Genomic DNA, 15,715 nt, shown 5'->3' with positions numbered 1-15,715 from the left:
CCCAAGACGTCAGCAGCACACGTCAAAATAAATAGCACAATTTAACAGCATGGAGCATATATACAGACAGTATGTAGAAACAATCAATAATTTAAAAGTGCAACTAATTTGCAAATAAAGTGCAATTTGTGATCACATAAACAGCATTTAAAAACACAGGCACTGTTCTGGGGTCTTACTGTATGCAAATGATTAATTCTCTTTGATGAGAGTAGTCCTGACCATAGAGGTCCTCACTGATTCAGTATTAAAGATCTATTCATATAATTTGTAATAAGTTATCCACTATATCAGCAATTTTTTTTTGAAGAATTAGACACTTTATTTGTAATATTTAAATGCATTTTGCTGATACTACTTGTCTTTTATGTTTTCTATGTTTTTGAATAAAATACAATTAATTTGTTTTCTTTAATCAAGTCTTGATTTTATATTTGTCACCTATTTATTTGTGGCAACGATATAAAACTGTTGAGCACTTTTTTTGTCAGGATATAATCACTTTCAAGAAATGACTTGTACTTTTTCGCGCAGTAAGAACAGGGCATTGAATTATTTTAGTAGAATATATCTAATATTGTGATTTATTTTTCTTTAATTCCTTTTATTTATTTATTTTAAAGTTATATTTTTGGGCATTTTTGCCTTTATGGATAGGACAGTTGAAGAGATACAGGAAACATGGGGAGTAAAGAGAGGGGGAGGACATGCAGTAAATGTTTGAGGTTGGAATCGAGCCTGCAACCTCTGCAATGAGGGCTATAGCCTCAGTATTTGGGGTGCTTAGACCACTAGGCCACCAGCGCCCCTCTTTAATCCCTTGTATTTGAACTGGTGAAAGTCTATACAATAAGAGAGGGCAGCATTTAATCTTTTTTTATTAATCAATAAAAACAAATTTTGGGTGTCATTTATGTAAAGAAGATGTTCTTGATTACTTTCCACTAAACAACAGCACCTGCTGCTCTTCTGTTCACCTAATAAACCCTGTACTCTCTTTTTTTCCCCTCCCTCAACGCTCAGATTAAAACACAAAGAGCTCAATTAATCCACGAGCCCAGGGAGCAGCCCTGCAGCAATGTGCCCGAGCTATTTCCTGTTCCACCCTCTTGGCTTAACAGTGAACAGACCTCACTGTGGTGCGTTTGTGGCCGGCAGAGAGATCACCTCCCTCTGGTCAGCACTGAAGCTCAAATCTGCACACAGCAGCTTTATTCCTTTACAGTTCTGACTCTGGTGTTTTATTGAAGGGCTTTTATTTTGTAGTCAGTTGCCAGTGAGTGTCTCTTATCTCTGAGTAACAGGAAACACCTCCTCCTTAACAGAGTCTGGACTGTTTTTTAGGCTGGTCCTCCTCCTCCTGAGGATGACAGGGAGTGGATCATAGTGGAAGCTGCTCCTTCTCCGTCTGTAGACCAGTAGCTACATCCGCTCCTCTGTCACAAAAACCACCACTTCGTTTGTAACCAACAACCTCTCTGCTTCTCAGATAGAACAATGGGATCTTATTCAGTTTTTGGCTGACACACCAGGTCCAAATTTGGATCTAACTTTTTGCTTCTGAGAGGAATCACTGTGAAGCTCTTATCCTGGACTAAGGTGAGTGATGGGCTGACTTTAAGATTATATTGTGTTTGATTATGTCTCTTATTCTTCCAAACATATTTAATTCTTATGTTAATCAGGCACTTTTTGAACTATAGAGGTGGTTTCTGCCTGTTTTCTGAAAATGTAAATGTTTCATATTCCACAAGGATCTTACTTAGTACACTGCAGTTGCTGTCAGGCAATAAAGAAGTCAACAAAGTAGTTTATTAGTAGCCCTACACCATGTTTTTACAACACCACAAACCATAAAACTCTTAAAAGGTGCATGTTGCTGCGGTGTGCCCAAAATCAACAACACTTTTGACTGAAATTCAAAGAGAGTCCAGTTTGATTCATGTTTTTTATGATTTTCTGTGCAGTCTTCTTATGTGCTGGATGAAAGTACTTCAGACAGCAGCTCTTCCTCTGAGAGACTGTAAACATAAAGTGGAAGCAGATCAGCCTACTGTAAAATAACAAGTGTTATTTTTCAATGGTTTCAGGTTTCATCTCTTGACTTAAATGGGATTATCTAAGCAGGAAATGTGGGAGGGTTGACCGGGAGTGCATTTTATGGGGTTACATAAACAGCTACAGCTGCCGGGCTTTGCATGTGTTCAGTTAAAGTAGACAAGTTATTGGACTTGTCTGGAAATGTTAGGTGTTAAATCTGTCTGCCCTGAGACTGCGGCTGCATAAAACGGACATTTGTCTCCCTTTGGTATTGCTGCTTTGCTTCTGGCTCAGACAAACTCCACCACAAACCGTCTGTCATAAAGTCATGTGGGGCTCTGCATAAAAGAATACACAGAGTCTAATTCTGCAAAACAGAACAATTGAGTGAGTGTACTTGGGAGGTGACATCATTTTAAAAACTTTATGGTGCTCACAGTACTAATAGTTGACAGCTTCACCACAAAAAAGTCTCCTTCTTAATTCATCTGTCTATAATCAAGTCTTCAGACTCTTATTTTCCTAAAAACAGGGAAAAAACAACGACTTCAATGTGTTTTGTATAATTTCAATCTTTTACGGATGTGAGTGCCAAGACATTGAAACAAATCAGAGAGCTGCAAAGGAAGATTAGAAAACTTGCTCTTAGTTTAGCAGCCAATTATCTTGGCTTGGCACTTAAAGTGAAAACATAAGAACAGCTTGCTGGGCTCCTTTCAAAGCTAACAGACCCAACCAGCTACTCTCAAATCACACTGATTAATTTCTCTTTAGCTTGATCTGTACAAGTGCATTTAACAGTTTAATGTCAATGTCCCAGATCCTGTCTTGCTAGACTAGTGTAAAGTAAAAATTAAGCATATATAGTTGGGCTTAAAACAGCTAAATATTGTTTTTACAATTGAACAAATGGCGTACAACCATTACAAAGTGAGATTTTAAGGTGCTGGAAGGCTCTTTTAACCTCTAGCCAGCACAAGGCTAGCTGCTCCCCCATTCTCTGTTCATTCACTCTAAAGACTCAAGCTGTGGATGATGGAAAAGCTGGTATATTGAGTTGTACTTTATTTCTTGTCAGACAGCTGTTTTAGTAACAGACTACTCAATTTTTAAACATACACACTTTTTATCCAGAGAGAGCTACATGTGGCAATCATAGACTGTATAAAATATGGACGTAGTATCCGTGACGTCACCCATCTGTTCCTGAAGCGCTGTTTTGAGGCCAATCGTCAGTGGCAGCCATATTGCTGCTGTTGAGCGATTGTGACGTAAAGAGGTGGGCTTTGAGCCTCCTCGCCAACAGCTACAGTGTTCCCACCTGTCGATCAAGTCAGCTGTGCCTCTCATTGGAAGACTCATAACTCAATATCTTCGAAATTGCCGCATTAGAAAAAAATTCACCCCTACAGTGTGTGCCGATTGAGAAATGAGCTATCCAGACTACACTCGTCTTTTGTACCAGACTGTAAACATGTTTATTTCTGCTGTAAAGATCGGCTTTTTTGAATTGGTGTGTATGTGGTTTCCAGTACTTCTGGAGCCAGCCTCAAGCGGATCCTCGATGAACTGCAGTTTTCAGCACTTCAAGTTCAGCTTTACTGTATGGCACAGTTATTTCAACATTATTTCTTTTTGTAGCATTCTTTGCGTACTTGTTCGCAACTTCTTCTCCTTTAATTCCTGTATGAGCAGGCACAGAATATAATCATTTTAAAGGAACTACTTATCTATGAATAAACTAGATCTTCTTGAGTTAGCAACATGCAACATTTGGCTACGCTACCTTGTTACAAAGACTGGGAACAACGCTAGCTTGACTATTTTCTGAATGTTAAATTTAGTATTTGTGAAATGGTAAGTGTATGTTATATCCTAATTGAACAAAAGATAACATGTTGATGAGTGAGCGTTAGGTTGCTTGGTCAGATATGGTTGTCTTTGCACTAAGAAAGACTCACTCTACCCTTCATACAAGCTGTAAAATAATCTAAGCCAGGCATGTCCAACGTACGGCCCGGGGGCCAATCGCGGCCCAAGGTCCATTTATTTATAGCCCCAAGCGTCCATCTTGAATTGTGTTATTTATAGCACAGAAATTAATCACCTTCTGAATCATCCTTACATTTGCAGTTTCTTTCAAGCGCACAAACAAAACTAAAGTCAATCCAGAAACGTCTCAAAAAGCTTCATATGGACTACCTGTGTAAAGCCAAAGCACTGGGAATTCTGCAAGACGGCAATAAAGAAGAAACACAAGAACTCTTAAAGCTGACAGGTTTTCAAATTAATGTTTTTATCATGACGTGAAAATGTTCTTGATGAACACTAAAAGTTCAGAAGACACAAAAGAGGACACAAGACAAGATCAAAATTAGGAAATCGTACAGAAAAGGCAAAATTTGATGCATAAAAATTGTTCAGAACTCAGGAAAATACTTATTTTGTTCTTCAAATGTTGTCTGCTGGTCAGACAAGTCTTAAAAACAACATGAAAAAAAAGTGTGATGATGTCCAGATCGTGATCCTGCCATAGGAAAATAATGAAACAATATTTTTTCCCACATGTCCCAACCCAAATGAAAAACATTTTCCTCCAGAAGAAGATAAAGTTTGCTAATGTTTACGTGGCTTGTGGAAAACTGAGGACTTCCTAGTTACTGATTTATTGAGAAAAAGTTTAAAATATTTTTTATTAAAGAGAGATTTCATATATAACTTTTATAATTCCTAAGTCTCAGTAGGAGCCACTGGCCCTGAGGTGTTCTTACAACATCAAATGTGGCCCTCTCTTTGAAAAAAGTTTGGACACCCCTGGTCTAAGCTAACTGGCTACAACTTCATATTTAGCACAGAGACATTAAGGTGGTATCAATGTTCCAATCTAACTCTCAACAAGTGTGCATAAATACCCCAAAATGTCTCAAAAGACTCAAATTACAGAGACTGTGTATTGATAAGAAGTCTGATAAGTAGGTATGTGGAGCGACTGGGTGTAAAGATCAGTCTGTAATTAAAACAAACACTGTTTTCTTTACACCAACTGAACCAAATCTAAATTGCTCACTTATGTTGTTAAGGTCTGGGGGCTGCAAATTGAGGGTGCAGATGGTGCCGCGCTTTTTCTGTCTCTGACTTTTAAATGTTAAACAGAAGGCATCGCTGGGTTAGATCCATCGGTTCCCATGAGTCAGTGGACCCTGAGTCAGCCTCGACCGGAATAATTGCCCCCCCAAAAAAACAAAAATTAAAGCCTTTGAGAGTGCTTAGGGTCTGCCAAGAGTCACCAGGATAAAGATCAGGGTGGGAGAAAGACTCAAGCCCCCGATGGCAGCAAATAGAACAGGGCATGATTTGGTTCTCCCTGGAGAGAAAGCACCAGAAAGAAAAACACTCAGCTCCCACGCACATTGTTGTTGTAATGACAGGGAATGTGAGGGGGTGGAGATATCAGTCATCATGTTTACATCAAGCTTTACTGTAACCGTGGGACCATCTGTGACCGAGACTCATTCTAAATCCCCAAATTTAGCCTCATGTAACCCACAGAATGTGAAAACATCCCCTTAAAGGACCAGTTCACCCAAATTGTGAAAAATTTACAGTTTTAGGGACCATTTCTTTTAGCTGAAAAATGTTCCTGTAAATGAGTCCAGAGTAACACGGGGCATTGTTTCTAAAAAAAAAATGGCTAGTTGCATGGCAGGGTGGTCAGTACACCATTTTGGTCTGGAATCACAATAACCCTTGGACAGGTTATCATAAAACTAAGACCAGACATGCATCTTTGTCAGAAGAGAGTCAATTATGATGGGAAGTTTCTAACCATCTGGGGCGCCTTCAGCAGGTTAAAATTCACAGTAATCAGATAAATGTCTCCTCATCTCCCTGATGGCTTGGCACACATTTTTGCTTTGACAGTCATGGTTTCAGGAAGTTTAACGCTAATTACTCTGGGAATCCCCACACAAGACAACAATGAGAATAGAGTTTGTACTTTTGGGGTAAGTAAGTAAGTAAGTAAATTTTATTTAGTATAGCACCTTTCACAGAATAAAATCACAAAGCGCTTCACAGGAAAATATCCAACACATTAAAAGAAACAGACCATAGCATAAATAGATATTAGTCTGAACACAGTGAGTCGAAGGCCTGTTTTAATAAATGTGTCTTCACAAGTTTTTTAAAGGCGACAACAGATATAGCTGAACGGGGTGAAAGGTTCCTGTAACTACTGGATGGATTGCTGAACAAACTCAGAACAATCATTTACCTATGTCACCTACCAGAAAAGCTGCAATGTACTGCAGGTATTTGGCCTTCATTTCAGTTTGAATTTCAATTTTGCCAAAAACCTGGAAAAAACATACTCATTAACTATTGGCACGCTAACATGCTAAGCAGAGACTCTGAAACAAGCAGCAACCTCCGGTCTAAAAATATGAGTCCAAAGCAGAAGTGTTAAAAACTGCAGTTCAATCAGGAGAGACACAATTTGAATATTAAAGGTTATTTGTTACAACTGAATGAATGATGAAACTTGACAGAAATCTTTGGCGTAAGGACTCTATGGGGATAATGTTGTGAGTGTAGGATGCGTGAATTTGGCAGCTGATGAAATCCCCCTAGAGTCCAGACACTGGTGGTGGTGGTGGTTGATGATCCTAGGAATTGAAGACTTGCAGAGACCAGGTGGAGATGGGGAGGTGGAGGGGTGCGCACCATCAATGCAAGAAGGAACTAGCAGGAGAGAGAAACATTTAACAAGACAGCAGAAAGTTGATAGGCTGACGATAAGGGCGTGCCACTGAGCTATTGGATGACGTTGCTGCTGATTAGCCAATGACAGCTCTGGAGTATGCAGCTGGAAGCGGGTGAGCTATTGAACGAGGGAGAGGAGAGTTAAACAACTGCTGTGATTGCTTTATAGTCTTCCTGTCTGAACTTTTGCTAGAGCTGCAGTTCATCGAGGATCCGCTTGAGGCTGGCTCTGGAAGTACAGGAAACCACATACACACCAATTCAAAAAAGACGATCTTTACAGCAGAAATAAACATGTTTACAGCCTGGTTCAAAAGACGAGGGTAGTCTGGATAGCTCATTTCTAGATCGGCACACACTGTACGGGGGGTGAATTTTTTTCTAATGCTGCAATTTTGAAGATATTAAGATTACAAATCTTCCAATGAGAGGCACAGCGGACTTGAATGACAGGCGGGAACACTGTAGCTGTTAGCTAGGAGGCTCAAAGCCTGACTCTTTACCTCACAATCGCTCAACAGCAGCAATATGGCTGCCACCGCCGATTGGCCTCAAAACAGCGCTTCAGAAACAGATGGGTGACGTCACGGATACTACGTCCATATTTTATACAGCCTATGCTCTGAACATGGTATTCATCACACCTGCCAAACATGAGCATGTTAGCAATGTCTTTTGACAGATTTACAAGCATCCTGCAGTTATTCAACACAGTTACCTGTTTCTACTAACAGGCCATCTTACTTTAATTTGTGCTTTATCTAATGTCACTGCCAGCTGAACTCATCAAACATCTAAATATTTTCTTTTTCAAAGACTTGAGTGTTATTCTTTAGTTTCCAAGGGTGTTCCAGCAACTGTTGCACTCGTCCACAGTTGGTGTAATTTTTTGCAGCTGTGAGAGATCCTCTGTTTCTTCAGAGGATTGTATTCTGGGACAGCAGTGTGTCAACAGCACGCACCCAGATCCAGCATTTTGAGTCAGATTTCACACTCTAACTTCTGAGTACATAAACTTTTATGAAGTTTTCTTTGAGATTATCATCTAAAAACATATAACCTAATAAAAAGAATACATGTTTTTATTAAAAGTCTTTAAAGCTGCACTTCCTACCCGGAGGAAATGTGGAGTCAAAGTCTAAGCAAACATGTGACTGTCACTTTTTCTGTGGGAAAGAAAACCCCATATGTTGGACACCGGAAAAGAGCCTCCTCAGGCTCAGATGTCGTAAATATAAACATCCCTATCAGACACACAGGGCCCCTTATTGCAGTCCTGACCACAAGCCAGAGTGCTAAACACTTGCAAGGAACACAATGTCCACGTCTCCTGACCTCTGACACCAGTTTAGATCATAGTAATGATAGGAGGGTGGGGACACTTTTGTCAGGATTTCAGCATCTGTTGGATGAGCTCAGACTTCCCCTGTGGATTTATAAGTTGAACAACATCAAATGTATTGTATTAGTTTGAAACTTTAACCCATGCTTGTGTTTCTGTGTGTGACAGGATTTGTCATTGGTGGATGGTCTGGGCGGTCCAGGAGGTCAGCGTGTAAAAGACGGCACTGGAGATGGTTGATATTTGAAACCACAGTAAACCAGGATGGAGCCAATTAAGAGAGACATGGAGCTGCTCAGTAACAGCATGGCGACATATGCTCACATTAAAGGTATACATTTGCTTTGTTTACAACTGTGGTGCCATATGTGAGGCTAAGGACACTCAATGTGACTCTATGGGGTATATAGATGGGTACTAGAGTTGAACGCTTTTAAAGAATGTAACTGAAAATGTAAAAATCTGGTCTTTTAAAGCTTTTTGTGTACTGGATATGAATATGAAACCAACCTCCTTCCCTCTGCAGATCTCAACAGAAGACTTTTGTTTTGTGCTTTCACTGTCTAGTCTGAATCATTTCCAGGGACTTCAGTGTCCTGTTTTCTTTGGCTCTCTCTGCTGCTGTGCTCTCTCAGAGTATCTGCTCACATAGTTGAGTTTCTGCTGCTCAAAAAGTAGGCAGGAGAAAAAAAAACTTTAATTTTGTTTCTGGTCAGGAAAACACGCCCAGGAATACTTTAGTTTCTATAGTGGTAGAAGTATTTAGATCCTCTACTTAAGGGAAGTACCAAAAAAAGCAAAATCCTACATATAATCATAAAAACCTGCATGAAATACACAAAGTCAAAGTTCTACTTCTTGTGAAAATGGAGGGAATGTTGATTATTAAAGTGAAATACCAATGCAACAATAAAATGCATAATTTAACTGATGAGGCTTTTGGAGAAGGCGCTAGTATACTTAAGATTGTATATCTTTGTCCAGAGTGGCCTAACTTTGGGGTCAAGCCTCCCTTAACCCTCCTGTTTTGTTGCGGGTCAAATTGACCCTTTTTAAAGTCTATTTTAGGCAGTATATGTCTTCCAAACCAGCTAAATACAGCATAAAAATCTGGGCAGCATGTGACAGAAGAGGTGTCGTGTTAATTTATCAACAACACTTCATAAAAAATAAATATATATACATTTATAATAAAATAAACAAAAATATATGTCATGTAAAACTATTGTATTTATATTTAGGGCTTTCCAATGTGCATTAAAAAGTTTTAACATTAATTTAATGAAACAAGTTAGTTATCCTCATTGAAGCATGATCTGTGAGAATTAAAGAACACCAATGGATTTAATCTTGATTAAATGGTTAATAATGGAGCTAAAAATTAGATTTAAAGAAAATATGTATTGGGATTTTTTGGGGGTTATGACACTTATGGATAATTGAATATGCCCCGGGTCAAATGGGGGGGGCAGTAGCTCAGTGGGGGCGGCAGTAGCTCAGTCCATAGGGACTTGACTTGGGAACCGAAGGATCCCAGTATGGATGAAGTTTGGCAAGTGGACTGGTGGCTGGAGAGGTGCTGGTTCACTCGCCTGGGCACTGCCGAGGTGTCCTTGAGCAAGGCGCCAAACCCCCAACTGCTTGGGGCAGCATCCTCACTCTGACATCTCTCCCTAAGTGCATGTCCACTGCATGTGTGTGTGCATTGTATGTATATACCAAAAACTGTGCGTGTAGCATGACTGAAAAATAACATGAGTGAAAAAATTGAATTTCCCCCTGGGGATTAATAAAGTACATTCTTCTTCTTCTAAATTGACCCAGGAACATTATTGCTCTTCCAGAGAAACCAACATTACAGGAGGGTTAAGGTCACGTGATAAATCTGGGAGCTCATGAGAGGATTAATGTGACAAAGAGAAGAAGAAAAACAAACCGGACAAGGTTTTTTTTGGAGGGGAAATGATTCACTGAAGGGACGGAGAACAACTAAAGATCTGAAACGTAACAAATGGTCCCAACACAATGTTTGTAAAGCCAAAAAGGCTGGAAACCCCAGATTAAATCTTGGGCAAGTTGTTTGAAAAGTTGATTGTTTGTTTATTTTTGTTAGATGTCAATCTCAAAAATAAGAAATAAGCACTCAAGTTGATGTAGCTGAGTTGAAGGTACATTACTTCCCTCTGAAATACAACACATTTGTGCTAATAATGCAAATGAAATGCACATTTTAAGTGAAGTCGAAGGTACTAAAAATGGGTTCATTAGGTCAGTGCAGAGTACGTAGATGAACGACAATACAAAAATACAAATATGCCCGAGTTAGCAACAATTCTTATTTGCATCAGTAGTCCCCAGGAAACTCTTAAAGATACAATACAGGTGCATTTCGACCAAGAGTTCCAGGGTCTTTTAGCCCCCAGAACTACTTTACCCAGAACTAAAAGGTTCCTGTGCCCCCATTGTTGTCTGCGTTTCAACCGTGGGCTGAAGTCCCAGGTAGATTGTGCAAATGAGGCCAGTGGCGTATGGAGAAAAAAAATCATATTAAATATTTTGAAATCTTAATAAAAAAACTCAACTAGTATGCATTCCCAGGAACTCCCTCTGTGTTCCAACAACTGTGTAAACTCCACAAACACTATTACGTTCAACCGAAAGTCCCAGGACCTTTGAAAAGTACTAGCCCCAAAGCAGGGGCTTTTCAGAAGGGAGATTATCTACCCCTGAACTAAACTTAGACCCTGGTTCCACCGGTTGAAATGCACGTAGTTCAGGGGTAAAGTCCCTAGTTCCGGGGTAAAGTTCCTGCAGTGGAAAAACGCCTTACTTGAGTTAATTCCCTTGGTTACTTTTACTTCTGTTAACTTTCTACTGTTGTTATATATTGGTGTTTTTCTGCCTGCACAGCCAATCCAGAGAGCTTCGCCCTCTACTTCATGATGGGCGTCTGTTTCGGCCTCCTCATGGCGCTCTGCCTCCTCGTGGCCGGCATCGCCTGCAGAACTCGTCGCCCCCGCAGGCCTCCACCTTCCCCCGAGAGAAGACAACTGAAGGAGTCAAGCGAGGAGGAGGAGGAGGATGATGAAGATGAGGAGGAGAGCATTGCGGAGGAAGATGGGGAGGAGGCTGAGATTTCCAAAGTGACAGTGGGGCCCCTGAGCGATCGCAGCAGCCAGTCAAACGGGACTCTGAGGAGCGTGAACGTGTTTGCGTCAGCAGAGGAGCTGGAGAAGGCTCGACGTTTGGAGGAGAGGGAGCGGATCGTCAGGGAGATCTGGAGGAATGGACAGCCGGACATCCTGGTCACAGGGACAGGGACTATTGGACGAGTTCATTACCACTAACAGACACTTTGAATGTGATCAATGAAGTACAGCTCACAGACTGCAGAGGGCAGAACGCACAGTGACCAAACTTTGACCAAACTCTGAATGATGGTCTAAAGTGATTTGACTGTAGAATAACAGACTTTAACAACAGGGTGGTGAGTTTGAAATGTGAAGAAATGAAAGTTGATATTTTTCCTATGAAAACACAAAATAAAACTTAAATCCAGCAAAAATAATAATAACTTTTGGAGACTCCCAGAGAAGAAAAGGCAATAAGATAAAGTATTCTGATAAATAAATACCTTACAGACAAAAGAAGTTCCCATCTTTAAAGATTATTAAATTTTAATGTGACATGTTGAATAGATAGCAGCTGAAAGTCCAACAAAAATAACTCCCACTGTGAATTAGCTTGGAGTTTCTAAAATGAATTTTCTTAAGCTACATTGTGCCTGTATTTGTTCGTGGTTATTTATTTCACTTTGTCCTTTATAAATGAGTAAAACACTTACAGCCCAGTTGTGTTTGGTTTGATACTTTGTGATGTAAAACAGATTTTTGTACGCAACTAATTCAGATCCATCTGTAGGCCTTTGTAACTGTACCTTTGCAATGCTATTAAATAAAAGTCTAACCACTTTTTTTAACTACAGAAGGAAACATACTGATCACAGGAGCTTCTGTGTCAAAAGTAAGCTTTGTTTTCTGTGTTGCTGATAATTGAGAGAGGACAACAACGCCATCTTGTAGTTTAGCATGTACTGGAGCAAAGTTTGCTAAATTAGCTAAGCACAAAATGCAGAAACTGCTAGCCTAACAGTCCGAAGGTTATTTTAACAACCTGCACTGCAAAACCTCAAAATCTTCCCCAATGAAATTGTCTAACTTTTAGTCAAAATGTCTTCTCCCACTTGATTTGAGATAAATTTACTTAGCAAGCAATATTTGAGCAAGATAGAGTAACTTATTTTGAGTTGTATTTTAGAAGAATCAAGGTTTATTTTACATTTCATACATTTTTCAAGCTGAGATCTTACTTGTACAAGATGGATAATCTTGATTTAAGACAAACCCTTTATGTGATTTAAGTAAATGCATTTTATTGGAGAATCTATCAGAAAACAGCTCCATTGATAAAAGAAAGAAAGAAAGAAAAGTTGTTGTTTTTAAGAGTGGGTTACAGTTTTCAGGCACTGTTTCTTCTAAATCAGATAAAAATATACATCCTCCACATCTCCAAATGCTCAAATTAAACTTTGTTATCTTATTTCAAGTGCAAGATGGTCTTAAACCTAGAGAAGTGCCACTATAATACAACTCAAATTAAGGTGAATATATCTCAAATGAAGTTAACATGAAATGTACTAGTGCAGAAATCTTTTTTTGAGTGAAAAAATAGTAATTGTTAGCATTCCTGTCTGTTTCTGAGACACTAAGCTTTAAAATAAGATCAGATAAGATACTCATTTATTCGTCTCACAACGGGGAAATTCATGGGTACATTTACACGAATTGTGTGCCCAACAAGTTATTCTGAGAGCTCAGGGTTTGCAGCCAATAAAACAGAAGCTGAATTCTCCCCCATGACCGACATCATGTTAAAGCCCTATCTTTCTACATTACATTTGAGTAACGGCAAGCTAATAAGCTAGCCTTGATTACCAATAGCAATGTGTCTGTGTCAGCGCAGACCCCAGGAGTGATTAAACACAAGACTATCTTATAAGGAATGTAAATAACCTGTTTTGAAAGAGCAGCCAATGCGGAAGTGCCTTAAACTTGCATTCTTTGTAATGACCAGCAGGGGGCGACTCCACTGATTGCAAATTAGTTGTAGATAGTATAGAATTTTAATTCATTCTGCTAATTTTAAGATCACAGTTTTCTAAGTATTATGTCTTATTTTAAAAAATCTTACCAAGCCAAATTTCACTTGTTCTATTGGCAGTTTCTTTTTTTTGCTTATTTCAAGGTAAAAGTATCTTGAAATAAGGGGCATTTTTCCCCAGTGGCTATTGTCAATACCCCTACTCTTTTGCTCATTTTTCCTTTTAAACCACACACAAAATGTTATAAGCCACTTTAGTCAATCTTTAGTTTATCCAAAATATTGTGTAAACTAGGGGTGTCAAACTCATTTCAGTTCAGGGGCCACATACAGCCCAATTTGATCTCAAGTGGGCCAGACCAGTGAAATCAGAATGTAATAACCAATAGAGAAGGACAACTCAAAATGTTTCCCTTTTGTTTTAGTGCAAAAAAGTACAAGTACATTCTGAAAATGTCCACATTACATGAACCATCTTTTTTACAACAACAGCTGTTGTATTTTTCGCCATGATGAGTCTCATAGTGGGACCTATGGCGTACGTACATGTATGGTAAGCATGTGCACGATATGTGGCTCCTTTTTTCCAAAAAGGTGGATCCACCGCTCCTACTGTTTCAAGTTCACATATATAAACTAAAGTGTTGTTTGGATCTTGAAGTAATCTAAAAAGTAAATGAATTTCCACTGGATTATGCAAACTGAAAATATTCTCCCAGAGCGCTCCATCAGCACTATGATTGTATTCGACCCCCAGAGGACAAATCTGAAATAGTAGTTACTTTTATTGAAAGATTGTAGCTAATGTCTACTCTGTAATTGTTTCACTTTGGGAAGTCATACAGGGGCCAGATTGGAACCTCTTGTGGGCCTGTTTTGGCCCGCGGGCCGTATGTTTGACACCCCTGGTGTAAACTGTAGTTTGGGACGACAACCAGGCCATATGGAAAAATACAGTAAATTATAATTAAGTCTTTTTTAAAGTGAAAATGCTAGCTGAACTCTTCTGTAAATCAGTTTTTTATTTTTAGAAATGCAAATAAAATTGCCTTTTTAACACATTATGTCGGGCTTTGGAGAATTGTGTGGACTGGCCCTTTAGTTTAAAAAAAAAAAAGAAGTTCCCACAGTCTGTTTCATTGTGGGCTAATCTTGGCAGAGAAGGCTTCTTCTCACAGAAACCCTCCAGTCTGTCTCTCCGACCCCATCACTTCCTGTGTTTCCCCCAACCACAGTTCCTCTCAGCCTCAGCTCCCAACACTGCCGCTCTCTCAGATGAAGACTGGAGCTATGAAAGAGCCGTTAAACCTCAGCTGTACTGTACGTTTTACCCACGCAGAGCTTCCCTGAGTGGATCCAAGCGATGTCCCAGGAGACGGTTGATTTTCTGCTGGCTGGATTTTCCTGCTCCGTCCATGAAAAGGCTGATTATGTTACAAAGAGGAGAGCTTGTGTCCATTCAGAGAAAACAACTCAACACTGTCAGAATGAGACACTCATGACCTGATGGTGCAGACTCATTCAGTGAAAATGTGCTTATTCACTATTGTTTGTGGTGCTTATTAACACTTATTTATTTTCCATCTTAAATTTTTGACACAATTCTGTACCTGATGTATATAAAACACCAATTCTAAAGAGTGTAGATGTCTGAGAACAAGTTTGTTTGAAGGGATTTTTTTTCTTTTGCAAATATGTTGAAGTTGGACTGTAATCTGGACAACTAAAACATTGTCAAAGTGTCATAAAAGCAACTTTTCACTATTTTTGGCCCTTTTACAAACCAAACTTTCTATCGATAACAGAGCAAAATCAACAGATTAACCCATAATGAAAATATTAAATAGCTACAGCCGATAAAAAGTGAGGACACGGTCTACCCAAATCAATAAAATAAGGTTAAATTCTTCTCTACATCAAAAGTTCAGAAATAAAAGTAGTGATATTTATAATAATATAATAAGAACGCTGGTAATACTTAAGTACATTCTCTAAACCGTACTTCAACAATCTAACAGGGGGTTGTCTGAAACTTGTATTCAAGAAAAAGAGACCCTTTCTAAACTGTATAAAATGACTGTGCCACATTTGTTTTGACTGCCATGTACCTGTATTATCTCAGTGGGAGAGAGATCTGGGCGTTCCCCGCACAGCAGAGCAACGGAAAACAATTCTGAGACGTTCGAACTATTTGTCAAAATATGTAAGATACAAGTTAATCCAAATGAAGAATCTGTGGAGGTCATGTATCACCCCACATTAACTGAAGATGTCATGTTTCAGATCTGTGTTGGCATGGCTGCGGGATGACTGGAACACTAAAGCATTAACTTTGGCATTGCCCTGAGATCCATCCAGAGGTTCTGGACTGATGTCAAAGATATTTTGTGCAAAATATTTGGTATCTATACA

General features: G+C 39.3%; 1 protein-coding gene across 1 annotated transcript; it reads left to right on the top strand.

Annotated features, from left to right (window-relative positions):
• The first annotated feature begins 1,257 nt into the window (after positions 1–1,257).
• On the top strand, positions 1,258–12,139 carry eva1bb (eva-1 homolog Bb (C. elegans)). The gene is made up of 3 exons (XM_034704634.1): positions 1,258–1,599; positions 8,312–8,474; positions 11,054–12,139. Exons 2-3 carry the CDS (start codon positions 8,408–8,410, stop codon positions 11,488–11,490), a joined length of 504 nt encoding a protein of 167 aa, XP_034560525.1. The 5' UTR covers positions 1,258–1,599; positions 8,312–8,407; the 3' UTR covers positions 11,491–12,139.
• Positions 12,140–15,715: the final 3,576 nt, after the last annotated feature.

The sequence above is a fragment of the Notolabrus celidotus genome, chromosome 16 (genome assembly GCF_009762535.1).
Source record: "Notolabrus celidotus isolate fNotCel1 chromosome 16, fNotCel1.pri, whole genome shotgun sequence".
Taxonomy (NCBI): Eukaryota; Metazoa; Chordata; class Actinopteri; order Labriformes; family Labridae; genus Notolabrus; species Notolabrus celidotus.
The sequence above is the reverse complement of the archived record's forward strand: the minus strand, read 5'-3'. Positions and strand labels throughout refer to the sequence as shown.

Excerpts from the sequence above, each read along its gene's own strand:
- eva1bb (XM_034704634.1), top strand. The coding sequence starts at position 8,408 with ATGGAGCCAATTAAGAGAGACATGGAGCTGCTCAGTAACAGCATGGCG. Across the intron at positions 8,475-11,053 it reads GACATATGCTCACATTAAAG|CCAATCCAGAGAGCTTCGCC; the intron begins GTATACATTTGC and ends CTGCCTGCACAG.